General features: G+C 44.2%; 2 protein-coding genes across 2 annotated transcripts in view; one reads left to right on the plus strand and one right to left on the minus strand.

Annotated features, from left to right (window-relative positions):
- Positions 1-27,838, minus strand: part of LOC311140107 (voltage-dependent calcium channel subunit alpha-2/delta-1-like) — a gene marked incomplete at its 5' end in the record, with an annotated part of 176,858 nt that overhangs the window by 43,067 nt on the left and 105,953 nt on the right. Inside the window, 4 exons of the mRNA XM_084175044.1 lie at positions 688-787; positions 3,371-3,421; positions 3,751-3,820; positions 5,275-5,406. Of these exons, the coding sequence (XP_084031170.1) occupies positions 688-787; positions 3,371-3,421; positions 3,751-3,820; positions 5,275-5,406 (353 nt within the window). The remainder of the gene's footprint in view (positions 1-687; positions 788-3,370; positions 3,422-3,750; positions 3,821-5,274; positions 5,407-27,838) is intronic.
- LOC311139266 (uncharacterized protein) lies at positions 15,001-26,615 on the plus strand (the record flags this gene model as incomplete). Its single annotated transcript, XM_084174155.1, has 3 exons — positions 15,001-16,618; positions 22,162-23,803; positions 25,781-26,615. 3 exons carry the CDS (start codon positions 15,001-15,003, stop codon positions 26,613-26,615), a joined length of 4,095 nt encoding a protein of 1,364 aa, XP_084030281.1.

Genomic DNA, 27,838 nt, shown 5'->3' on the forward strand with positions numbered 1-27,838 from the left:
TATGCACGTATGCAAACGAAAACACACACACACACACAGTACATTCATGTGTGCATTCAAGCCTGTATCTGATTAAAGACATACAAATCCATTCACTCATCCATATCACTTTAACCAAAAGGCCAGGCACACCCACACACACACACACCATTCTGCACATTATTCTAAATAAGGACTAAGATCACATGTGTTCAATACGTTCAATCAAATTTCAATTAATTGTATTTATAAAGCCCTTTTTACATCAGCAGATGTTGCAAAGTGCTTATACAGAAACCCAGCCTAAAATCCCAAAGAGTAAGCAATGCAGATGTAGAAGCACGGTGGCTAGGAAAAACTCCCTAGAAAGGCAGGAACCTAGGAAGAAACCTAGAGAGGAACCAGGCTGGTGGCCAGTCCTCTTCTGGCTGTGCTGGTGGAGATTATACTGTAAGAGTACATGACCATTAAGGCTAGATCGTTCCTCAAGATGTTCAAACGTTCATAGATGACCAGCAGGGTCAAATAATAATCACAGTGGTTTTTAGGGTGCAAGAGGTCAGCACCTCAAGAGTAAATGTCAGTTGGCTTTTCATTCCAAGAATCCATTCCTCAAACACAATAACGACTAGCACAAAGTCATTGCATTCGTCCTATAAGTAGCTTATGGGTAAAGACCACGTTCTGCCAACTGCCATGGATACTCACATAGACCACATTGACGTAGTCATCGTCCGACAGGGTCTCCAGCATCTCGTTGACAGAGGTGTGGATTAGCTTGAGGGTGAGGCCAGAGACACTGCCACTCCTATGGACAGAGGTTATAAACTGTTATTACATATCTATGACTGTGTTATTACATGCCTATTACTATAATGTAATGGGGAAATAACCAAGAAAAACATCTGGTTTGGAGGTGTGGACCTTCCTACAGGAAGGAGAGAACCCAGTACCACAGGAACAGGTTATTAACAGCTATTACACATCTATGACTATGTTCTCCAGACAAATATGTGTTTGTTTGATCTGGATTTAACTTTAACTGGATCGCTTCCTTCAGCCAAGAGTTAAAATAGTATGTTGTTGTATTTCTCTTGTTTGTGTGGATGAATTTCAATAGAACATCTCTTAGATGAACACATCTATATCCACAGCAAAGTAATGAGCAAGGGGAACCAGACCATATAAACAACAAATGTATCTGACTCAACCAACACCACCATATTGTAATTCATGTTTACCACTAGGCCTAAGTGTGGTGCCGCCATAACATATGCAATAAGAACACTAACTAGCCTGTTAGCATTCATGGGCCCAGAAAGACATTGCCTTTAAATTTGCTGAAGCTATAAAACTAACATTGAGTGTGATGAAGAGGAAGACATGGGCCGTCTGCTAAATGGCACCCTATTCCCTATACAGTGCACTACTTTTGACTAGCGCCTTATGGGACTCTGGTCAAAAGTAGTGCAGTATAGGGAATAGGGTGCCATTTGGGGCACAGGCAGAGATAGAGGCATTAAAACAACCACAGGCCGCGTGACTACTAGGCTTTTAGCTAACACTAATAGGCTCTCTAGATATAGGCCTATCAGGATAAACATGTGAGGGGAAATGGCTAGCGTCATTAGGCTAACCCAGCAGTGGACTTAAAGCGCTATCACCATGCCTCCTCTAGCCGACGCTAACGTTGCATGAAAGGCTAACATTAGCATAGAGTGAGTCACTTTAACTCTGACATTTCGTGTTGTCGTAACGGCACCGATGATAGGACATTTAATGATGTAGGCCTACACTTGAACATAGCACCACTCAAGCTAAAATTGGATGTGAGAGAAGTTGAGAGCTTGAGAGATGGTCTATATATAAATACATGCTTTAATTGGTTGCAGGTAAAGACAAAACGGACAGAACTGAAAAAAGGGAAGGTTCTATCTTTTATATTCCCTCTGCTCGGGCGTCACGACGACGGCAGCGGCACAGCTTTGATGTTGAAATAGCCTGTCAATCAGGCCCGCCAATTATCTACCTTGCGTCAAGAGCTACGGGGGGCAAAATTGATTTTTCATCTATATATTTATTTATTTTTTATTGTTCTCATTTAGGTGCTGGCGCAGTGCCAGACATCCCATTCCAGGCACAGCCGATTAATCAGGGTGCGTCGCGGTAGCACGGGCTTTACCCGTCTAATATAGACAAATCGTTTTAATACCATGACTCCCTAGCACATAATAAGATGATACTGTTATGCATGTTATGTATACAGCAGGGATTTGCTGATGAACTTGCTATACATGACATTGATAGCCTAGTGTGTAGTTGATACAATAGCATATAGTGGTTTAATTAAAGATGCACTATGCATAAATCGCTCTGCCATTTCCTGGTTGTTAAAATTGTAATAGTTTGCCGAATTTCTATTTATGTGACAAAACAAGCAAGTATAGTGTAGAGAATCATTGTACCATCTAAACCGCTGTGAAATATATTTTAAATAACCAAAGATATTGTATTTTCAGCTGTTTGAAGCTGGTGTACAAAACCGAAAGTAAAAGTTGCAAAAACTGAAACTTAAGCACTGGAAGCATAGAAATAGCGCACATAGAACAGATCTACCACTTCTTAGACTTGCTTTCAATGAGAATGACAGATCTATAACTCACATTTCAATGTGAATTTGGTCGGGTCTCCCAAAAAGTTACATCTTGCAGCTTTAAGACAAAGTTCTCTCTTGCTGTACTTTTCCAAGTTTCCAAGTGATTTCTGATGTACTTTACATTAAATAGCCACATACCCAGGGAGTATTGAGGGAGTTTATAGGGAGTCTTGCGTAATTGCCGTGTATCAGGTGTGTAAGTAGTAGCAGTAGTTACACAACCACTGTCACTTTAGTTTTACAAGAAAACGATTAAGTGAGTTCCTAAATTGTAGGCACTCCATTACGACACCTATATGTTTTTCCCATTTTCAACGGACAATTCCTATTGTCGTATTGTTTTATATTTTTTGTGTAAAACAATAAAAAATGCGTACTTATTACGATGTTATTACATAGGTTATCACCGGAAGTAACTATGAGTAAGGTCTGTGTAATACTAACCATTGACTGTAATTCACTGTGAATAAGATTACTAAAATATCAAAATGTAAACAAAAATGCAATCGTGTTTGAGAATTCTTAGGTATATGTTCACAGAAAAACAAATGATGGTTTCTCTATGGTTCATCAAGTATTCTATTCCCTCAGTATCTCCAAGTCATGGGAGTGCTGATGCAGCCCTAAGCTCAGCATTACAGGCTGGTGGGAGCGGGAAGACAGAGCTTGTTCTTATGACTGGTAATGAAATGGATTCTGACTGTAAATATGAATCACAAAAAGAGAGTCACTCACGCATCCACTAGGATCAGCATGTCCTTAGGTGACGCCGCCCCCTGGATGTACCTGGTAAACCAACAAACAAATAAATACAGCGGTGAAAAAACCCTTGAAACGTTTACCTTATATCTAATGATTCCAACAAATAAACCAACAGAAAAAAAAAAGAGCAGTCTGACTTTTAAATGTCAATGGTAAATTAACAGGGTTATGCATATTTGTGTGTGTGTGTGTGTGTGTGTCTGCATAAATGTGTGTGTCTCAAACAGTGTTTAATATGGTGACCACACAGCTAGGTTCAAGCAGGGCAGGCAACGTTCGTTCTGAGAGACAGTTGGAGTGATGGAGGACGAGGAGACAGACGAGACAGACGGCGACTCAATGTCTCCACTCACCACGGTCGCCGCCGGACGTCGTAGAGGTCAATCTTATTGGGCGTTTTTCGCGAGTCCATCCAAGGGGATGCTGGGTACAAAGACAATTTAAATCAAATGAAACTTTATTTAAAGTGCATTTGAAAAGACAACACACTTCACAGTAAAAACATAATGCTTAATTTGAGTCCAGACATAGACTTCTAACCAGCTGAACGTTACGTACAACATAACAGTTTATTGACTTTAAACACTGTATTTTAACTTCAACTTACTTTGATTCAAAATTCTACATGTGGTTTTACAGACATGTTGAGTACGTTTTATGTACACATTTTAATAGAATACTTATGAAATGCACAGATATATTTGGTAAGACGTTTCATTTTCCTTGACTTCAACCCCATTCGATGCATTGAACGGATGTGGGTGGAGCAATGTCTACATAAGGGCGCAAATTAAAAACACTCATAAAAGCTCTGATGAAGGCCTTGAGGCCGATACGTAAAGCTTAATAAAGAGCAATGATACTAGCAAGAGCAGTGTGCAGGTTTCTTATTTTTTCTCAACTTAAACTTACTTGAATCCCAGTTTAACTTCCTATCATAAAGATTGAATAGATTGCTTTAGCACACACTTAAAGTTTCAGCTGAAACTCTGTTCTTTGTTATTATATATAATGTATCTGAAATATATTTAGAACAACTTTTCTACATTAACAATTTTCACAAAGTGATTTTCAGGTCTGTCATGTCAGAGGTCTATTGATGGCTGTCCCAGTGTCCTTGTCCCTGTCCCTGTCCCTGTCCCAGTGTCCTTGTCCCCGTCCCTGTCTCTGTGTATGTCAACAAGCCCACAGCTACCCTTGGTGGCAAACACAGGGATCGCCGTGACTCACTGTTTGCCCAGCCTCGGCGTGTGTGTGTGTGTGTGTGTGTGTGAGAGAGAGAGAGAGAGAACGAGAGAGAGAGAGAAAGACAGAGAGAAAGACAGAGAAAGAGATAACAAGAGAGAGAGAGCGAGAACAAGAGCGAGAGAATGAGAGAGAGAGAACGAGAGAGAGAGATAATGAGAGCGAGAGAGAGAGAACGAGAGAGAGAGAACGAGAGAGAGAGAACGAGAGAGAGAGAACGAGAGAGAGAGAGAGAGAGATAACGAGAGAGAGAACGAGAGAGAGAGAGAGAGAGAGAGAGAGAGAGAGAGAGAGAGAGAGAGAGAGAGAGAACGAGAGAGAGAGAGAGAGAGAGAGAGAGAGAGAGAGAGAGAGAGAGAGAGAGAGAGAGAGACAGAGAGAGACAGAGAGAGAGAGAGAGAGGGAACAAGAGAGAAAGCTCTAAGTGTGTGTGTGAGCGAGTGAGAGAGAGTGACTTTCTCTCTCTTTCTGTGTGTTCTTTCAGTGTGTGTGTGTGTGTGTGTGTGTGAGTGCTGAGTAAATACGGTGTGACAAAGTGGCCCTTTGGTGGCACAGCGCATTACGTCTCCATTAATAGCCACTGGAAGGTCATGGGCTGAGGGCAAAAGCCGATTGGCTGGCTGGCCACTCACCTGGGAAGTAGCGAGCCAATCCGGTGGCGCTGCCGAACACCTGCCACAGGAGAGTAGGATCCTCTTCCTTGTTCTTCCTAAACACTTCCTCTAATGCGTCTGTCCAGTTAAGCTCATTCAGCACAATGGTGGCTGTGGAATAGACAAACACACACACATTAGTATTCACATAACAGAGTTAAAGGCCCACTCTGTGATATTTACAGCTGTTTTTGATCATTTGAATTAAACAACTTTCATTTTCTGAGAGGGGACTTCCTGTGAGGTGACGGATTGGTATACAAGACACATAACAACATGATATAACTCAAAAACATGTACAGAAATTTTATTGACGCGACAGATGAGAGCGGCGAAGCGAGATGTTTCACTCCCGTAAATCTGTCCATGTGGGAATACAGTGATTCTAGTTTAACCCCCTAAGTTCGATGTCTGCACAATGCTGATCTAATTAGCATAATAATATAAATAGATGTTGGTTTTATTGCATTGGATGCATCTCAATCCACCGCATCCGCCAATGTCGCACTTCCGCATCTGCGGTGAAAGGTGACAGAGCTAGAGCGGTGTTTGTCAGACCATGAGACATCCCGAAAATCAGTCTTCTCACAAAATAGTCTGTAGTGTCCGAACGGTTTGGCCTAAAAACTATTATGACCCCCACAAGCGTCTTGGGACTCGTCTGAAGTTGGTACAGCCGATCAGCCAACTTCTGTCTGTAGCATCCGAACAGTTTGGGCTACACAATAATACCCCTCTGTGGAAAGGTGAGACTCTCACCAACACGTACATGTAAAGCTCCTGAGTGGCGTAGCAGTCTAAGGCACTGCATCGCAGTGCTTGAGGCGTCACTACAGAGCCGGGTTCGATCCCAGGCTGTATCACAACCGGCTGTGACCGGGAGTCCCATAGGGCGGCGTACAATTGGCCTAGCATCGTCTGGGTTAGGGGAGGGTTTGGCCGGGGGGGCTTTGCTTGGCTAATCACGCTCTAGCGACTCCTTGTGGCGGGCTGGGCGCCTGCAGGCTGACTTAGGATGTCATTGGTGCGGCTGGCTTCCGGGTTAAGCGGGCGGGTTAAGAGCGCGGTTTGGCGGGTCATGTTTCAGAGGACACATGACTCGACCTTCGACTCTCCCGAGCCCATTGGGGAGTTGCAGAGATGAGACAAGATCATAATTGGATTGCAATTGGATATCACAAAATTGGGGAGGAAAAAGGGGGTAAAATATTTTTTTTTTTAAATGATTTCATCTGGTTTTAACAAAACGATGTCTTTGCTTTCATAATCTGTACGTACTATTGACAAATTCAGAGTATAAATATAGTTTTGAATCTTATAAACGTAGGAGGAGCACTTTCACATTGTATTGGTGGATGCCAGCTTGTAACACCTGTCATCACGTCAGGCTTTTGCGGCATTATCTTATCTACACTATTAAAACCCTCCGCTATTCTGAAATCAGCTATATATTTTGATTCAAGCTACTAGGCTATTCAATCAGATGATTTTCCTGTTTGCCCAATCAAAGTTACTGTAGCATATAATCCGCAGGAAAACAAAAGGTGTACCTCAGGCTACACTCTCTCACACTTCAAAACCCATCATACATAGTCACACTGTCACTACTGCCTACACCTTAGCTAGCTAGCTAGCTTGCTTAGCTTTCTACTGCATCAATGGATTCCCAGGAGAGAGAAATTGCTAGATTTCTAAATAGTAATATTTTGCTGGGAGCTCGTTCAGACGATCAGTGGCGTGAACTTATTGGCGACTACTTTTTGACCCTGAGCCGGAGAGCGTCGTCACCATCAGTGACTCTGCAGACAGCACAGACTCAGACGAGTTAACCGAAGTTGAGGCCGAGCCCCTTGAGGAGGCAACCGAGGAAGACCACCCGCTAATGGTGGATCCGTCAATTACGGCGCTTGTGTGTGTGTGTGTGTGTGTGTGTGTGTGTGTGTGTGTGTGTGCACATGGGCACGAGGGAGAGAGAAGTGGGGAATGTGTAGCCCATAAAGCATTTGCAGTAACTGTGTGTGTGTGTGTGTGTGTACGTGTGAGTTTATATGTGTCCTATTTGTCCTAAAGACAGGTTACATAAATGCATTAAATGGCCATCTATAAAGGTGATCACATATCTTCATAGCAAACATGACCCATTTTCAATACTATTAAAAGAGTGTGTGTGTTTTGTGTGTGTGTACTATTTGTGTGTGTGTGTGTGTGTGTGTGTAAGGGGGGGGGGGGATTCACACATGCATTTCAATGAGTGTATCTGTAGTTTGTGTGTGTTATTGAAAGTCTGTTGATATTACTTGAAAATGTATTGGCTAGAGTACATTATGACCATGACAGAATGTTAAATAATTATATATTTGTCCGATTTTTTCAGATGAAAAACATCTAGTGCTCATTGGCAAGATCGCTGGTTCCATTAACCTCTGCAAGGAAACGGTCATCTCGAAAAGGAAGGAAACATCAGAGGACATCAAATTTCCTTGATAGCCAGCAAATTTGCAGAGAAACATTCAAGTTCCTACACGCGTAAGTTTCACAACTTGATGTTTTCTGTTATTATTGGGGCTGCAACAGTATTAAAAAGTTCCTGAGGTATTTAAGACAGAATGAGTAGTAGGCTGTATCATGAATAGAAATAAAAGAGCTGAGAATGCATTGTGCCTTTCGTATTAAAGGCATGTTTTAAATCATTTATTTTCTGGTTTTAGAATTTCTACAGACTGCAGTGATAATGTTCTATAAGGAACGTGGTGTGGCTCCTGGGAAGAAGAGGTGTGGTCGTCTCGCCAGCAAACGGGTACTTTTCTACGAGGACATTCAGCGATTCGTCCAATATGTCAACAACTTCACTGATGTCCACGCAATGCCGCTACCAGGACATATCACTGGATTTAAGAGGGCAGACATCCGGGTGCTACCAACATTTGAGACCAAGTCTTTTGTGTGGCGCAAGTTTTAAAAAACGTTGATGCGTGATCATGGTGAGTGTTTTCATAAATCTTTATACTTATATTTGTATCAAACACTCGTCAGCTCAAGCCAGTGAACCAGCGGCAAAGACTAACCAAAGCCCACACGAATTGGATCCAAAGAGACTGTCAGTCTTTACTCTCTGGTGACGCATGTGTGGTCACATATTCTTTAATGTTTCTCTTTGTATTTGCTGCTTAGAGACCAGTGCTTACTCTGACCATTTTTAGCTCTCACCCCCTCCATCCCCTTCCTTGTTTTAGATATTTTCAGATGTAATTTACTCTGTGTGGCTGTCAAAAGAATGAACGACCTGGGTTTGTGAGAGTGCTTGGGTACATCTATACATATTCTCTGTGACGTATTTATAAGAGATGATATTTAACGTGGTAATGTATTGATTATTTATCCTCCCAAGTTTTATCTTCGAATGTAATCTAACATGGAAAAACTAAGGGCCACAATCATGATATGTGCGAGAACTACATGGGATGTGCATGTATGAAAATAAGTGAATGTAGCCAATACATTCTGTTGCTTGTATGTGTACAAATGTGTGCACGTATACATGTGCATGTGTATGCATATATGTGCACGTGTGTGTGGGACAATGATGCAGACAGACACTATGTCTGTATAGTTAGAGCAAGATGTAATTTATTTGTAACCTGTGTGTGTGTGTACGTGTGTGTGTGTGTGTGTGTGTGTGTGTGTGTGTGTGTGTGTGTGTGTGTGTGTGTGTGTGTGTGTGTGAGAGAGAGAGAGAGTGAGTGAGTGTGTAAACGTATGTGTACAAATGTGTGCACGTATACATGTGCACGTATACATGTGTACGTATATGCATATACATGCACGTGTGTATGGGACAAAGATGCAGACAGACACTATGTCTGTATAGTTAGAGCAAGATGTAATTTACAGTCCTAGTCAAAAGTTTGGACACACCTACTCATTCAAGGGTTTTTCTTTATTTTCACTATTTTCTACATTGTAGAATAATAGTGAAGACATCAAAACTATGAAATAACACATATGGAATCATGTAGTAACCAAAAAAGGGTTAAATAAATCAAAATATATTTCATATTTGAGGTTCTTCTAAAAGCCACCCTTTGCCTTGATGACAACTTTGCACACTCTTGGCGTTCTCTCAGCCAGCGTCATGAGGTAGTCACCTGGAATGCATTTCAATTAACAGGTGTGCCTTCTTAAAAGTTTATTTGTGGAATTCCTTTCCTTCTTAATGCGTTTGAGCCAATCAGTTGTGTTGTGACAAGGTAGGGGGGGTTTACAGAAGATAGCCTTATTTGGTAAAAGACCAAGTCCATATTATGGCAAGAACAGCTCAAATAAGCAAAGAGAAACGACAGTCCATCATTACTTTAAGACATGAAGGTCAGTCAATACGGAACATTTCAAGAACTTTGAAAGTTTCTTCAAGTGCAGTCACAAAAACCATCAAGCGCTATGATGAAACTGGCTCTCATGAGGACCGCCACAGGAATGGAAGAACCAGAATTACCTCTGCTGCAGAGGATAAATTCATTAGAGTTACCAGCCTCAGAAATTGCAGCCTAAATAAATGCTTCACAGAGTTCAAGTCACAGACACATCTCAACATCAGCTGTTCAGAGAAGTCTGTGTGAATCAGGCCTTCATGGTCGAATTGCTGCAAAGAAACCACTACTAAAGGACACCAATAATAAGAAGAGACCTGCTTGGGCCAAGAAACACAAGCAATGGACATTAGACAGGTGGGAATCTGTCCTGTGGTCTGGAGACCAAATGGGAGATTTTTGGTTCCAACCGCCGTGCCTTTGTGAGACGCGGTGTGGGTGAATGGATTATCTCCGCATGTGTAGTTCCCACCGTAAAGCATGGAAGAGGAGGTGTTATGGTGTGAGGGTGCTTTGCTGGTGAGACTGTCTGTGATTTACAGTATTTAGAATTCAAGGCATACTTAACAAGCATGGCTACCACAGCATTCTGAAGCGATACGCCATCCCATCTGGTTTGGGCTTAGTGGAACTATCATTTGTTTTTCAACAGGACAATGACACAACACACCTCCAGGCTGTGTAAGGGCTATTTTACCAAGAAGGAGAGTGATGGAGTGCTGCATCAGATGACCTGGCCTCCACAATCCCCCGACCTCAACCCAGTTGAAATGGTTTGGGATGAGTCGGACGGCACAGTGAAGGAAAAGCAGCCAACAAGTGCTCAGCATATGTGGGAACTCCTTCAAGACTGTTGGAAAAGCATTCCAGGTGAAGCTGGTTGAGAGAATGCCAAGAGTGTGCAAAGCTGTCATCAAGGCAAAGGGTGGCTATTTTGTTTAACACTTTTTTTATTCTATATGTGTTATTTCAAAGTTTTGATGTCTTCACTATTAAAAATAAAGAAAAACCCTTGAATGTTGTCACGCCCTGGCTCTGGGGACTCTTTAATGTTGAGGTGTGTAGGTTTATTGTTTAGTTTTCTATGTGTTTCATTCTAGATCGTTTATTTCTATGTTGGCCAGGGTGGTTCCCAATCAGAGACAGCTGTGGCTCGTTGTCTCTGATTGGGGACCATACTTAGCCAGCCTTTTGGCATGTATGTTTTGTGGGATCTTGATCCGTAAGGTTTGTTGTTTAACCTAGGACTTCACGTATCGTTTATTGTTTTGGTTCGTGTTGTACATTTAATAAAGTATGTACGCCTATCATGCTGCGCCTTGGACCGCTTCATCAGTCAGCGATCGTGACAGAAGATCCCACCATAAAAGGACCAAGCAGCGTGCCCAGGAGGAGAAGCTGGCGATGGCTCAGGTGGGCGAATGGTGGTCATGGGAGGACATATTCGCGGGCAGAGGGCCCTGGGCAAAGGTACAGGCCCTGGCAAGAGAGGAGAAACGGCCCCAACCGTGCCGACGACGGACACGAGAGAGGCAACCCCAATAAATTTTTGGGGGGGGGCACACGGCATGGACGACGGGGCTGCTGGAGGCAGCTATAGGGCGCATCGGCGATTTAGGAGAGGAGGCCACCAGGTTTGGGGGGCTGGAAGGGTGGTTGGCGGAGCCTAGAGGTAGAGCAGAGCCAACTCCCCGTACTCAGGCTAGGCAGCGTGAGACTGGGCAGGTTCCGAGTTATGCGGAGCTACGTACTGTGCCGCGAGTGTTCCGGCACAGTCCTGTACGTCCTGTGCTAGCACCACGCACGTGTCGTGCTAAGGTGGGCATGCAGCCAGGGCGGAGTGTGCCGGCTCAACGCTCGTGGCCTCCATTACCCCTCCTCGTTCCCGGATATCCTGCGCCAGTGCCACGTGCTGTAGTGTCAGTACGAGTGCACAGCCCTGTACGTCCTGTGCTGATGCCTCACACAGAGTGTGTGGAAATAGGCATTCAGCCAGGACGGGTTGTGTCAGCTCTCCGTTCCAGACCTCCAGTCCGTCTCCACAGTCCAGCCCGGCCTGTTCCTGTCCCTCGCACCAAGCCTGTGGTGCGCGTCGCCAGCCCGGTCCGGCCCGTTCCTGCTCCCCGCACCAAGTCAGTGGTGCGCGTCGTCAGCCCGGTCCGGCCCGTTCCTGTCCCCCGCACCAAACCTGTGGTGCACGTCTCCAGCCCGGTCCGGCCTGTTCCTGCTCCCCACACCAAGCCAGTGGTGCGCGTCGTCAGCCCGGTCCGGCCCATTCCTGCTCCCCGCACCAAGCCAGTGGTACGCGTCGCCAGCCCGGTCCGGCCTGTTCCTGCTCCCCGCACCAAGCCAGTAGTGCGCGTCGTCAGCCCGGTCCGGCCCGTTCCTGCTCCCCGCACCAAGCCAGTGGTGCGCGTCGTCAGCCCGGTCCGGCCCGTTCCTGTCCCCCGCACCAAGCCTGTGGTGCGCGTCGCCAGCCCGGTCCGGCCTGTTCCTGCTCCCCGCACCAAGCCAGTGGTGCGCGTCGTCAGCCCGGTCCGGCCCGTTCCTGCTCCCCGCACCAAGCCAGTGGTGCGTGTCGCCAGCCCGTTCCGGCCTGTTCCTGCTCCCCGCACCAAGCCAGTGATGCGCGTCGTCAGCCCGGTCTGGCCCGTTCCTGCTCCCCGCACCAAGCCAGTGGTGCGCGTCGTCAGCCCGGTCCGGCCCGTACCTGCTCCCCGCACCAAGCCAGTGATGCACGTCGTCAGTCCGGTCCGGCCCGTTCCTGCTCCCCGCACCAAGCCAGTGGTGCGCGTCGTCAGCCCGGTCCGGCCCGTACCTGCTCCCCGCACCAAGCCAGTGATGCACGTCGTCAGTCCGGCACGGCCCGTGCCTGTTCCACCGGTGCCTGGTCCGGCACCGGTCAGCTGCTCCACTTCGGAGCCAGAATATTCCGCTCCACCGGTGTCCAGTCCAGCTCCGGCCAGCGGGACCAGACCAGGGGCGCTACGGGGGGGGTGGAAAGAGAGTGGTGGTCACGCCCGGAGCCGGATCCGCCGCCGAGGCGGAATGCCCACCCGGCCCCTCCCCTGTTGTGGTTGGTTGGCGCGGTCGCAGTCCGCGCCTTTGGGGGGGGGGTACTGTCACGCCCTGGCTCTGGGGACTCTTTAATGTTGGCCAGGGTGGTTCCCAATCAGAGACACCTGTGGCTCGTTGTCTCTGATTGGGGACCATACTTAGGCAGCCTTTTGGCATGTATGTTTTGTGGGATCTTGATCCGTAAGGTTTGTTGTTTAACCTAGGACTTCACGTATCGTTTATTGTTTTGGTTCGTGTTGTACATTTAATAAAGTATGTACGCCTATCATGCTGCGCCTTGGTCCGCTTCATCAGTCAGCGATCGTGACAAATGTGTAAGTGTCCAAACTTTTGACTGGTAATGTATATGTAACCTGTGTGTGTGTGTGTGTGTGTGTGTGTGTGATTTTCAACATTTTCAACAGGAAGGGCCCCAAACTGTTGCTACAAAGTTGGAAGCACAGAATTGTCTAGAATGTCATTGTATGCTGTAGCGTTAATATTTCCCTTCACTGGAACTAAGGGGCCTAGCCCGAACCCTGAAAAACAGCCCCAGACCATTCCTCCTCCACCAAACTTTACAGTTGGCACTATGCATTGAGGCAGGTAGCATTCTCCTGGCATTCGCCAAACCCAGATTCGTCCGTCAGACTGCCAGATGGTGTAGCATGGGTCATCACTCCAGAGAACGCGTTTCCACTGCTCCAGAGTCCAACGCCAATGACCATCTGGATGATCCAGAGGAGGAATGGGAGAAGGTCATGTGGTCTGATGAGACAAAAATAGAGCTTTTTGGTCTAAACTCCACTCGCCGTGTTTGGAGGAAGAAGAAGGATGAGTACAACCCCAAGAACACCATCCCAACCATGAAGCATGGAGGTGGAAACATCATTCTTTGGGGATGCTTTTCTGCAAAGGGGACAGGACGACTGCACCGTATTGAGGGGAGGATGGATGGGGCCATGTATCGCGAGATCTTGGCCAACAACCTCCTTCCCTCAGTAAGAGCATTGAAGATGGGTCGTGGCTGGGTCTTCCAGCATAACAACGACCCGAAACACACAGCCAGGGCAACTAAGGAGTGGCTTCGTAAGAAGCATCTCAAGATCCTGGAGTGGCCTAGCCAGTCTCCAGACCTGAACCCAATAGAAAATCTTTGGAGGGAGCTGAAAGTCCGTTTTGCCCAGTGACAGCCCCGAAATCTGAAGGATCTGGAGAAGGTCTGTATGGAGGAGTGGGCCAAAATCCCTGCTGCAGTGTGTGCAAACCTGGTCAAGACTTACAGGAAACGTATGATCTCTGTAATTGCAAACAAAGGTTTCTGTACCAAATATTAAGTTCTGCTTTTCTGATGTATCAAATACTTATGTCATGCTATAAAATGCAAATTAATTACTTAAAAATCATACAATGTGATTTTCTGGATTTTTGTTTTAGATTCCGTCTCTCACAGTTGAAGTGTTATTACAGACCTCTACATGCTTTGTAAGTAGGAAAACCTGCAAAATCGGCAGTGTATCAAATACTTGTTCTCCCCACTGTATATATATATTTTATACTTCAAGGGATCTTAAAATGTTAAACGAAATAGCTAAATTATCAGTGGTACGACTTCCTTAAAACAATTCCATATAGAATATGATACATATGACAGTGGATAGTCACCTCAATTTAAATAATGTATCTGAATCTTGAATTCAATCTAAATAAATATATCCATGCTATAAAAAAAAACTATACAGACAATGGTATGCTGGCACCTGAGAGAATTCAGACATGTAAGGGGTTAACTGCTCCAGGAAGAACAAGGTGCATAGCTGTATTGGGTGGGGAGAAGCATTTCAACACTCCTTGCTGAAATGAAACTAAAGTACTGTATACAGTGCATTGTGTATGGTACCAAACTCTCCAGTTATTCAGAAATATCCATTAAATACGTATACACCGAGTCTACTATCTCACAGAAAGGACAAAGATATTCAATTACCCACAAACACATGCAGGTGAGTAGAGAGATTAACATTGATAGTTAAGTTGAAGATGAGCTTTACTGTGTTTACTGTGTGTAAATTCTTTTTTCATTTTCAACGGTACTGTATGTTCAACTTTTTATCCTTTTGTAATAGGAGTATTTTCTATGTTATACGGTAACACCATGTATCAAGATTGGCTAGTATCTGCCATTAACACAATGATGGCAACTCCAAAGCGAAAACTAAAGCTAAGCTGATGGATTCTAGATTTATTTATTTATTATTTCACCTATGGTCTCTGTCTAGATATGGCTACCTCCAGGCTCCAGTCTGAAGATCAGTTTCTCTGTTCTATCTGTCTGGATGTGTTCACTGACCCGGTCACCACTTCATGTGGACACAACTTCTGCAGGACCTGTATCATCAGATACTGGAATTCCATTGACCTGTGCCAGTGTCCAATATGTACGCAGAAGTTCCAAACGAGACCAGAGCTTCGCGTCAATACTTTCATCGTTGAGATGGCTGCTCAGTTCAGGAAGTCAGTTCAAGTGAAAGCTCCTAGCAACCCAGACCAATGCCCTGCCAAACCTGGAGAAGTGTCATGTGAAATCTGCACTGAGACGAAGCTCAAGGCCCTGAAGTCCTGCCTGGTGTGTCTGACCTCTTACTGTGAGACTCACCTGGAGCCTCATCAGAGAGTCGCAGCCTTAATGAGACACAAGCTGATCAACCCTGTTGAGAACCTGGAAGACAGGATGTGCAAGATACACGAGAGACTCCTGGAATTGTTCTGTAAGACTGACCAAATATGTGTTTGTGTCTTATGCATTAAAACAGACCACAAGACTCACTATACTGTCCTTCTAGAGGAAGAGTTTGGAGAGATGAAGGGAAAGATAGAGGCAGAAGTGCAGCAGAAGATCCAGGAGAGACTGAAGAAGGTTCAGGAGATCAAACACTCATTAGAGCTCAGCAAGAGAAACTCTGAGAGAGAGATATCAGACAGCGCTCAGGTCTTCACTGCTCTGATGCGCTCCATTGAAAAGAACCAGGCTGAGCTCATTGAGGTAATTGAGATGAAGCAGAAAGCCGCAGAGAGGCGGGCTGAAGAACTCGTTAAAGAGCTGGAGCAGGAAATCACTGAGCTAAAGAGGAGAAGCACTGAACTGGAGCAGATCTCACACACTGAGGACCACCTCCATCTCGTCCAGAGCTTCCCATCCCTGTGCAGCCCTCCACTCACCAAGGACTGGTCTGAGATCAGTGTTCACAGTGATCTGTGTGTGGGGACTGTGAGGAGAGCCGTGTCTCAGCTTGAAGAGACACTCATGAGTGAGATGAAGAGGTTGTGTGATGCTGAGCTGAAGAGGATTCAGCAGTATGCAGTGGATGTGACTCTGGACCCTGATACAGCACACTGTAAACTCATCCTGTCTGAGGATGGGAAACAAGTAAGACATGGAAACACACGACAGAATCTCCCTGATAACCCAAAGAGGTTTGATTCTGCCATTAACGTCTTGGGAAAGGAGAGCTACTCCTCAGGGAGATTCTACTATGAGGTGACTGTTACAGGGAAGACTGAGTGGAATTTAGGCGTCTCTACAGAGTCTGTCAACAGAAAGGGGACTGTCACACTGAGCCCTGATAATGGACGCTGGGCAGTGATCCTGAGGGATGGGAGTACGTACACAGCTTGTAGCCCCAGCCGTGTCCGCCTCTCTCTGAGAGAAAAGCCCCAGAAGGTGGGGGTGTTTGTGGATTATGAGGAGGGTCAGGTCTCCTTTTATGATGTGGAGGACAGGTCTCATATCTTCTCTTTCACTGGTTACACTTTCACAGAGAAACTCTATCCGTACTTCAGTCCATACCATAATGATGGTGGTAAAAATTCAGCCCCTCTGATCATCTCTCATGTCAATCACACAGACTGAGTAACGTGAAAGTAAGTTACCTGTAAAATAAGTACCTAAATTAATTTAGCGTGGTTATCAAACTCCAGGGAGAATAATTCACTCTAGTTAATTTTCTGTTAGACATGATGAGTACAGAATGCAGCAGCAATGTAACATTGGCTACCAGTACTACCTTATCTCTCAGGCTCATAACAAGGTATGACTTCAGAGGATGATCTGATCATTTTTAATATCAGCAATACATGTTTGTTTTTACCTAGCTATTGTTTGCACTGTATATCTCTGTTGATCGTCACTAGCTGTAATGGACACACAGTAATATTCAGGATTTCTAGAAAATACAATTCTGTTGAATAGTGATAAAAGTGGTATTCAGTCTTGTAAAGAAATATATGTGATATTGGGGTGTGTGTAATGGTCTGTTGCTGTGGTTTTGCTGACTCATCATCACTGTATATACTTATCAAAAGATTTCACCAACACATAAAGTCACAAGATATGGCACCTTGTGTGTCTGCCTGTCTGAACTTTCAATAACATGAATGACACTCATTTTGAAGATCGTTAAAGAATGTGAGTGAATGAGTGATTGAAAGATGAAAGAAATATGGAAATATGACAGTGGACAGTCACACAGACAACGATTTAAATAATGATTCTGATTCTTGAATTAAATCCAAATATACAGTATATATATATATATCTATATACAGTATATATGCTATAAATTCATACTCTACAGCCAATGGAGAACTGGCATCAGAGAGTTCAGCCATGTAAAGGGTTAACTGCTACATGAAGAACAGTGGATGGGGAGGAGAATTGCAATGTCACTTTGCTGAAATGAAACTAAAAGTATACAGTGTATTGTGCACGGTACCAAACTCTCTCCAGCTCTTTAGAAATATCTATTAACTACCTTTACACAGAGTCTACTTTCTCACAGAAAGGACAGAGATATTATCCACCAACACAAGCAGGTGAGTAGAGAGATTAATATGGACAGTTACATTGTAGGTAAGCTTTAGTGTGTTTACTAACTACTTCACTTTTTCGTGTTTACTGTGTGCAAATCTTTTTTTTTTTTTTTCAACGGTATGTTTAAACTCTTCCTTTGGTTATAGGACTATTTTCTATGTAATATGGTAACACCCTGTAACAAGATTGGCCAGTATCTGTCCATAACGCAATGTTGGAAACTCTAAAGCTAAAACTACAACAGAGTTGACTGACTCTACACTCTTAGGAAAAAAAGATGCTAAGTAGAACCATACAGGGTTCTTCGGTTTGTCCTCATAGGGAAACCCCCTGTATATGGTTCAACATAGAACCCTCTATGAAGGGTTCTACCAAGAACCATTTTATCAGCTAAAGGTTCTTCCTAGAACCGTCTATGAAGGTTTCTACCGAGAACCCTTTTATCTTTGGAGGGTTATTACTAGAACCCTCTTTGAACGAGTAGAACCCACCAGCCTAATTATACTTTAAAATGTAGTTATTTATGACAATACATAACGTATATAATAAGGCCTTTCTTTGAGAACCTAGTTATACCCTAACACAGTTGTGTTAGGAAGCTCCTGGTTTACAGGCCACATCAGGCATGCAAGTCACATCAAATAAAATAAAATAAAATTTTATTGGTCACATGCGCCGAATACAACAGGTGCAGACATTACAGTGAAATGCTTACTTACAGCCCTTAACCAACAGTGCATTTATTTTTAACAAAAAAAGTAAAAATAAAACAACAACAAAAAAAAGCGTTGAGAAAAAAAAGAGCAGAAGTAAAATAAAGTGACAGTAGGGAGGCTATATATACAGGGGGGTACCGTTGCAGAGTCAATGTGCGGGGGCACCGGCTAGTTGAGGTAGTTGAGGTAATATGTACATGTGGGTAGAGTTAAAGTGACTATGCATAAATAATTAACAGAGTAGCAGCAGCGTAAAAAGGATGGGGTGGGGGGGCAGTGCAAATAGTCCGGGTAGCCATGGTTAGCTGTTCAGGAGTCTTATGGCTTGGGGGTAGAAGCTGTTGAGAAGTCTTTTGGACCTAGACTTGGCACTCCGGTACCGCTTGCCGTGCGGTAGCAGAGAGAACAGTCTATGACTAGGGTGGCTGGAGTCTTTGACAATTTTGAGGGCCTTCCTCTGACACCGCCTGGTATAGAGGTCCTGGATGGCAGGAAGCTTTGCCCCAGTGATGTACTGGGCCGTACGCACTACCCTCTGTAGTGCCTTGCGGTCGGAGGCCAAGCAGTTGCCATACCAGGCGGTGATGCAACCAGTCAGGATGCTCTCGATGGTGCAGCTGTAGAATTTTCTGAGGATCTGAGGACCCATGCCAAATCTTTTCAGTCTCCTGAGGGGGAATAGGCTTTGTCGTGCCCTCTTCACGACTGTCTTGGTGTGTTTGGACCATGATAGTTCATTGGTGATGTGGACACCAAGGAACTTGAAGCTCTCAACCTGTTCCACTACAGCCCCGTCGATGAGAATGGGGGAGTGCTCAGTCCTCTTTTTTTTCCTGTATTCCACAATCATCTCCTTTGTCTTGGTCACGTTGAGGGAGAGGTTGTTGTCCTGGCACCACACGGCCAGATCTCTGACCTCCTCCCTATAGGCTGTCTCATCGTTGTCGGTGATCAGGCCTACCACTGTTGTGTCGTCGGCAAACTTAATGATGGTGTTGGAGTCGTGCCTGGCCATGCAGTCATGGGTGAACAGAGAGTACAGGAGGGGACTGAGCACGCACCCCTGAGGGGCCCCCGTGTTGAGGATCAGTGTGGCAGATGTGTTGTTACCTACCCTTACCACCTGGGGGCGGCCCGTCAGGAAGTCCAGGATCCAGTTGCAGAGGGAGGTGTTTAGTCACAGGATCCTTAGCTTAGTGATGAGCTTAGAGGGCACTATGGTGTTGAATGCTGAGCTGTAGTCAATGAATAGCATTCTCACGTAGGTGTTCCTCTTGTCCAGGTGGGAAAGGGCAGTGTGGAGTGCAATAGAGATTGCATCATCTGAGGATCTGTTGGGGCGGTATGCAAATTGGAGTGGGTCTAGGGTTTCTGGGATAATGCTGTTGATGTGAGCCATGACCAGCCTTTCAAAGCACTTCATGGCTACAGACGTCAGTGCTACGGGTCGGTAGTCATTTAGGCAGGTTATCTTAGAGTCCTTGGGCACGGGGACTATGGTGGTCTGCTTGAAACATGTTGGTATTACAGACTCAGTCAGGGACATGTTCAAAATGTCAGTGAAGACACTTGCCAGTTGGTCAGCACATGCTCGGAGTACACGTCCTGGTAATCCGTCTGGCCCTGCGGCCTTGTGAATGTTGACCTGCTTAAAAGTCTTACTCACATCGGCTACGGAGACCGTGATCACATAGTCATCCGGAACAGCTGGTGCTCTCATGCATGCTTCAGTGTTGCTTGCCTCGAAGCGAGCATAGAAGTGGTTTAGCTCGTCTGGTAGGCTTGTGTCACTGGGCAGCTCGCGGCTGTGCTTCCCTTTGTAGTCTGTAATAGTTTTCAAGCCCTGCCACATCCGACGAGCGTCAGAGCCAGTGTAGTACGATTCAATCTTAGTCCTGTATTGACTCTTTGCCTGTTTGATGGTTCGTCGGAGGTCATAGCGGGATTTCTTATAAGCGTCCGGGTTAGAGTCCCGTTCCTTGAAAGCGGCAGCTCTACCCTTTAGCTCAGTGCGGATGTTTCCTGTAATCCATGGCTTCTGGTTGGGGTATGTACGTACGGTCACTGTGGGGATGACATCATCGATGCACTTATTGATGAAGCCAGAGACTGATGTGGTGTACTCCTCAATGCTGTCTGAAGAATCCCGGAACATGTTCCAGTCTGTGCTAGCAAAACAGTCCTGTAGCTTAGCATTTGCGTCATCTGACCACTTTTTTATTAACCGAGTCACTGGTGCTTCCTGCTTTAGTTTTTGCTTATAAACAGGAATCAGGAAGATAGAGTTATGGTCAGATTTGCCAAATGGAGGGCGAGGGAGAGCTTTGTATGCGTCTCTGTGTGTGGAGTAAAGGTGGTCTAGAGTTTTTTTTCCTCTGGTTGCGCATTTAACATGCTGGTAGAAATTAGGTAGAACGGATTTAAGTTTCCCTGCATTAATGTCCCCGGCCACTAGGAGCGCTGCATCTGGATGAGCGTTTTCCTGTTGATTTATGGCCTTGTACAACTCATTCAGTGCAATCTTAATGCCAGCATTGGTTTGTGGTGGTAAATAGACAGCTATGAAAAATATAGATGAAAACTCTCTTGGTAAATAGTGTGGTCTACAGCTTATCATAAGATACTCTACCTCAGGCGAGCAAAACCTCGAGACTTCCTTAGTATTTGATTTTGTGCACCAGCTGTTGTTTACAAATATACACAGACCGCCACCCCTTGTCTTACCGGAGTCAGCCGTTCTATCCTGCCGATGTAGCGTATAGCCCGCTAGCTGAATGTTATCATTGTCGTCGTTCAGCCACGACTCGGTGAAACATAAGATATTACAGTTTTTAATGTCCCGTTGGTAGGATAACCGTAATCTTAAGTCATCCAATTTATTTTCAAATGATTGAACGTTGACTAATAGGATTGATGGAAGAGGCAGTTTACTCGCTCGCCGTCGGATCCTTACAAGGCACCCCGATCTACGTCCACGATATCTCCGTCTCTTCCTCACGCGAATGACGGGGATTTGGGCCTTGTCGGGTGTCTGTATGATATCCTTCGCAGCCGCCTCGTTGAAGAAAAAATCTTCGTCCAATACGAGGTGAGTAATCGCTGTCCTGATATCCAGAAGCTCTTTTTGGTTATAAGAGACGATGGCAGAAACATTATGTACAAAATAAATTACAAATAACGCGGAAAAACACACATAATAGTACAATTGGTTAGAGGGCTGTAAAACGGCAGCCATCTTCTCCGGCTGGCTTGAAAAGTAATGTGTAATTCATATTGGAATCCAGCCATAGTTAGGATATCCAGCAAGTGGAATTGTTAATCACCAGCAACCTGTATTCAGAATGACTGCCAGGGTAGGGAGGATTGAATACTGAGACTACCTCAATCATCTAAACTGGAACAACAATCTCAGTAATGGGTGCAATAAATCCAGTTAATAACAGACAGGATTAGTTTAGAAAACAGTATGTTATTTATCTTTGTGAGCATAAAATTTATCAACCAATCAAAGTACATGCAAAAACAAATACATTACAGTAAAACAAACAATTCTGAAAATCTCCCTGCAATAGAGCATGCTGTGAAATATTACAGTATATATGGTTCTATGTTGAACCCTTCTTGCCTTCCAAAGAATCATAAAAAAAAACCTTTCTTCCCAAACCAGTTCTTAGGATGTTACACGTTCTAGATAGCACCCTTTGAATTACAAATAACCGTTTTCTTCCAAAAAGCATTCATCTGATCAAACCGGTTCTTGGTAGAACCCTATCCCTCCGCAAATGACCTTCTTGGAACCCATTTTTATAAGAGTGTGGATAAAAAAATTACAGTTTCACTTTTTCTCTCTGACTAGATATGGCGTCCTCCAACAGTGTCGTATCTGAAGAGCAGTTCCTGTGCTCTATCTGTATGGATGTGTTCACTGAGCCAGTCTCTATTCAATGTGGACACAACTTCTGCATGGCCTGTATCAGGAAGTACTGGGATAGCATTGAACTGTGCCAGTGCCCCATGTGTAAAAATACATTTGATAAGAGACCAGATCTCTTTGTTAATGCTTTTATTTCTGAGATGGCTGCTCAGTTCAGAAAGGCAGTTAAAAGGAAAGCTCCCAGCAGCCCAGACCAATGCCCTGCCAAACCTGGAGAAGTGTCATGTGAAATCTGCACCGAGATGAAGCTCAAGGCCCTGAAGTCCTGCCTGGTGTGTCTGACCTCTTACTGTGAGACTCACCTGGAGCCTCATCAGAGAGTCGCAGCCTTAAGGAGACACAAGCTGATCGACCCTGTTGAGAACCTGGAAGACAGGATATGCAAGACGCACGAGAGACTACTGGAGTTGTTCTGTAGGACTGACCAGATGTGTGTTTGTGTCTTGTGCATAAAAACAGACCACAAGACTCACGATATGGTCCCTCTAGAGGAGGAGTTTGGAGAGAGGAAGGGTAAATTAGAAAAAACAGAGGCAAAAGTGCAGCAGAAGATCCAGGAGCGACTGGAGAAGGTTAAGGAGATAAAACACTCAGTAGAGCTCAGCAAGAGAGATGCAGAGAGAGAGATAGCAGACAGCAGTAAGGTCTTCACTGCTCTGTTGCGCTCCATTGAAAAGAACCAGGCTGATCTCATTAAGTTGATTGAGAAGAAGCAGAAAGCAGCAGAGATGCAGGCTGAGGGGATAATTAAAGAGCTGGAGCAGGAAATCACTGAGCTAAAGAGGAGAAGCACTGAACTGGTGCAGATCTCACACACTGAGGACCATCTCCATCTAGTCCAGAGCTTCCCAACACTATGCACCCCTCCACCCACCAAGGACTGGTCTGAGATCAGTGTTCACAGCGATCTGTGTGTGATGACTTTGAGGAGAGTGGTGTGTCAGCTGGAGGAGACACTGAATAAAGAGATTGAGAAGCTACCTGAAATCAAATTGAAGAGGATGCAGCAGTATGCAGTGGATGTTACTCTGGACCCTGATACAGCACAATGTGAACTCATCCTGTCTGAGGATGGGAAACAAGTAAGATATGGAGACACACAACAGAATCTCCCTGATAACCCAAAGAGGTTTGATCCTGTCCTTATTGTCTTGGGAAAGGAGGGCTTCTCCTCAGGGAGATGTTATTATGAGGTGACTGTTACAGGGAAGACTGGATGGAGTTTAGGAGTGGCCAGAGAGTCCATAAACAGGAAAGGGAATATCACACTGTGCCCTGATAGTGGATGCTGGGCTGTGGTCCTGACGGATAGGAGTAAGTACGCAGCTTGTGCCCCCATCTGGACCCCCCTCTACCTGAGAGAGAAGCCCCAGAAGGTGGGGGTGTTTGTGGATTATGAGGACGGGCAAGTCTCCTTTTATGATGTGGATGCCAGGTCTCATATCTACTCTTTCACTGGCTGCACCTTCACTGAGAAAATCTATCCATGCTTCAACCCCGGCGTTAATCATTTTGGTAAAAACTCTGCCCCTCTGATAATCTCTTCTGTCAATCAAACTGACCTGTAAAATTAGTACCTAAATTAGAGTTTTCTTTTATGAAATAATATTTCAATGTAGTGTATTACTGATATAGTTGTTGTTTGTTATAATCTGAAGTCCATCTGTCAGTCTGTTAGACATGATGAGTACAGAATGCAGCAGCAATGTAACACAGGATCCCTGTATTACCAAATCACTCAGGCTCATAACAAGTTACCTCAAGACTACCTTAATCATTTAAACTGGAACAACGATCTTAGTAACAGGTGCAATAAATCCAATTACAAACAGATTGGATTAGTTTAGATGTTATCTTTGTATGGCATACAATTAATCAAACAATCAATGCAAAAACACAGATATTTCAGTATAACAAACAATTCTGAAAATCTCCCTGCAATAGAGCATGCTGGGAAATATTATATATGGTTCTATGTAGAACCCTTCTTGCCTTCCAAAGAATCCTTTTCGCCTTCCAAAAAATCATCAAAGAACCCTTTCTTCCAAAAAGGATTCTTCTGATCAAAACGGTTCTTGGCAGAACCCAATTCCTCCACAAACAACCCTTTTGGAATCCTTTTTTCTAAGAGTGTAGATATTATGCACACATTATATCTTTGTTGATCCTCACTAGCTGTAATGAACATTGAGTAACATTCAAGATTTTTAAAATCCAGTTGAAAAGTGATAGAATTGGTATTCAGTCTAGTACAGTCCCAGAGCTTTAGAATAGTGATGGCTATTTATGACATCAGTTTGGAATAGTAGACTAATGCCACTGTGGTGTCTGGTTGATACAATATGGAAATGTACATTTTGTGGTGGTTGATGTAGCCTTATTCTATGCAATATGATTGAATTGGATGTCATTTTGTTGGGGGGGGGGGAATCTATGTGATATTGGGATGTGTGTAATGGTCTGTTTCTGACTCATCATAAATGTATCTAATTCTCAAATATATTTTTTACAAAAAAATAAATGTACATGTTATCGCACCTTGTGTGTCTGCCTGTCTGAACTGATAATAACATGAATAACACTTAACACACGTGAAAATAAAGGTAAAGAAATAGTGAGTGAATGACGAAAGAGATCAAGAGAAATATGACAGTGGACAGTCACACAGGCACCTCGACTTAAATAATGTATTATTGACTTAAATCTAAATAAAAATATATACAGTATGCTTTGAAATTCATAATCTACAGACAATAGAAAACTGGCATCTGAGAGAGTTCAGCCATGTAAGGAGTTAATTTTTCCAGGGAGAGGGGAGGACCATTTCAACATCACTTTACTGAAGTGGATTGGGAGGACCATTTCAACATCACTTTACTGAAGTGGATTGGGAGGAGCGTTTCAACATCACTTTACTGAAGTGGATTGGGAGGACCATTTCAACATCACTTTACTGAAGTGGATTGGGAGGAGCGTTTCAACATCACTTTACTGAAGTGGATTGGGAGGAGCATTTCAACATCACTTTACTGAAGTGGATTGGGAGGAGCATTGCGATATCACTTTGCTGAAATGAAACTTAAGCATACAGTGTATTGTGTACGGACCAAACTCTCTCCAGCTCTTCAGAAATATATATATTAAATACATTGAGTCTACTATCTCACAGAAAATACAGAAATGTTACCCAGAAAAACATGCAGGTGAGTAGAGAGATTAACATGACCAGATAAATTGAAGATAAAGCTTAACCATGTTTGATGTGTGCAAATCCTTTTTTCCAACAGTCTATTAAAACTCTTTATTATTTGGTTATGGAACTATTTTCTATGTTATATGGTAACACCTTGTGTCTAGATTGGCTAGTATCCGCCCATAACGCAATGTAGGAAACTAAAGCTAAAACTACAATTTAGTTGACTGATTCTAGATTCAATTTTTTTGCAGTTTCACTTTCTTTCTCTGTCTATATATGGTATACTCCAGCAGTCCTGTATGAAGAGCAGTTCCTGTGTCTATCTTTCTGGATGTGTTCACTGAGGAATGCTGAAGGGCTCATTAAAGAGCTGGAGAAGGAAATCACTGAGCTAAAGAGAAGAAGCACTGACCTTGAGCACCTCTCACACACTGAGGACCACCTAAACCTCCTCCAGAGCTTCCCATCCCTGTGCAACCCTCCACTCACCAAGGACAGTGATCTGTGTGTGGGGACTGTGAGGAGAGCTGTGTCTCAGCTAGAAGAGACAGTCATAAGTGAGATGAAGAGGTTGTGTGATGCTGAGCTGAAGAGGATTCAGCAGTATGCAGTGGATGTTACCTTGGACCCTGATACAGCAAGCCCCTGGCTCATACTGTCTAAGAATGGGAAAGAAGTGAGAACTGGAGACAAAAAACAGGATCTCCCTGATAACCCAAAGAGGTTTGATTCTGCCGTTAATTTCTTGGGAAAGAAAGGCTTCCCCTCAGCGAGATTCTACTATGAGGTGACTGTTACAGGGAAGACTGAGTGGAATTTAGGAGTTGCCAGAGAGTCCGTCAACAGAAAGGGGACTGTCACACTGAGCCCTGATAATGGACGCTGGGCAGTGATCCTGAGGGATGGGAGTACGTACATAGCTTGTGCCCCGACCCGTGTCCACCTCTACCTGAGAGAGAAGCCCCAGAAGGTGGGGGTGTTTGTGGATTATGAGGAGGGGCAGGTCTCCTTTTATGATGTGGAGGCCAGGTCTCATATCTACTCTTTCACTGGCTACACCTTCACTGAGAAACTCTATCCATACTTCAGCCCTTTGCTCAATGATGGTGGTAAAAACTCTACTCCTCTAATCATTTCTCCTTCAATCACACAGACCGAGTTTGAACCTGAAATTAACTGACGTGTAAAATTACCTCAATTACAGTTCACTCTTTCATCAAACACCAGGGATAATATTTCACTGTATTTTATTAACTGAGGTTGTTTGTTATTATCAGTAGCCTATCTTTTTTAAAAGTTTCTCAGTAAGAAAACCAAACATTTTGCTCAAATAGAAGGGGGAACTAACAGAGTCACTGACAACAACTAAAACGAACCAGTGCGGTTTTGGGAGGGGTTCTAAATGACATTCATGGGGGTGTCCACTGAAAGTTGACTAGCAGCAACAACTGGGACATAAAAGACACCCACCATGAGTGCCCACTAAAAGGCAAACAAAAGAAAAACCCACACCAAACAAAGACAGGAAGCAAACTAAAATGGTGGAGCAAAATAAAAACAGGTAAGATCAGATAAAGGATTGTTCTTTTAGAACTCAAATAGGGAGAGGCAACGAAAGGTGTTAACCCTCCACATCTCTCAAGATAAATGGAGCACAGGGCCGGCCACTCTTAAATATCACCTGGGCCAGCACAGGTGAAACACCTTCCCACTAACGAGATGACAAACCAGCACAGGTGTAATACTGACTAACGAGGTGACACCAATCAGTGCACCCCACGTGCTAACGTCCAACCTCTAAATATCAATGGAAAAACCAAAGCCTGTAACATTGTCAATCTGTTAGACATGAGTAGTGCAGAATGCACCAGCAATGTAACATAGGCTACCTGTATTACCAAATCTCTCAGGCTCACAACAAGGTATGACTTCATATCTGGGAGAGAGAATTCAGAGGATGTTCTGATTATTGTCCCCCACGATGAAATCGGGGAGGGGACTTTGGATCTGTCTCCGTCCGTTAGCACGTTTGTATGTTTGTCACACGTGATATCTCAGACTGGAGTGGCCCGTTTTTTATTAAACTTGGTTGTATGATGCGTCTTGCTATGGAGATCCATCATTTTCAAAATGACAGATTGGCCAGATGGAGACACTATAACAAGCAATTAAAAATGCAAATTTTGAAAGGTCACGTACCTCATCCAGTTTGACCAAAAGTCATGAAATACGGTACGTCGGTCCCTCTCTTCACAAGGAACAAATTTGCCTCAGGGATCCATAAGGTTTGCAATGATGGATATTCCGCCATTTAGAATTTTGTGAAAAACACTTAAAACGCTACTCCTCTGGCACTGAATGACCGATCTGCAAGAAACTTGATATGTGGCATGTATGGACAAA

This window comes from Coregonus lavaretus (assembly GCF_964263955.1).
Source record: "Coregonus lavaretus genome assembly, chromosome: 13".
Classification (NCBI taxonomy): domain Eukaryota; kingdom Metazoa; phylum Chordata; class Actinopteri; order Salmoniformes; family Salmonidae; genus Coregonus; species Coregonus lavaretus.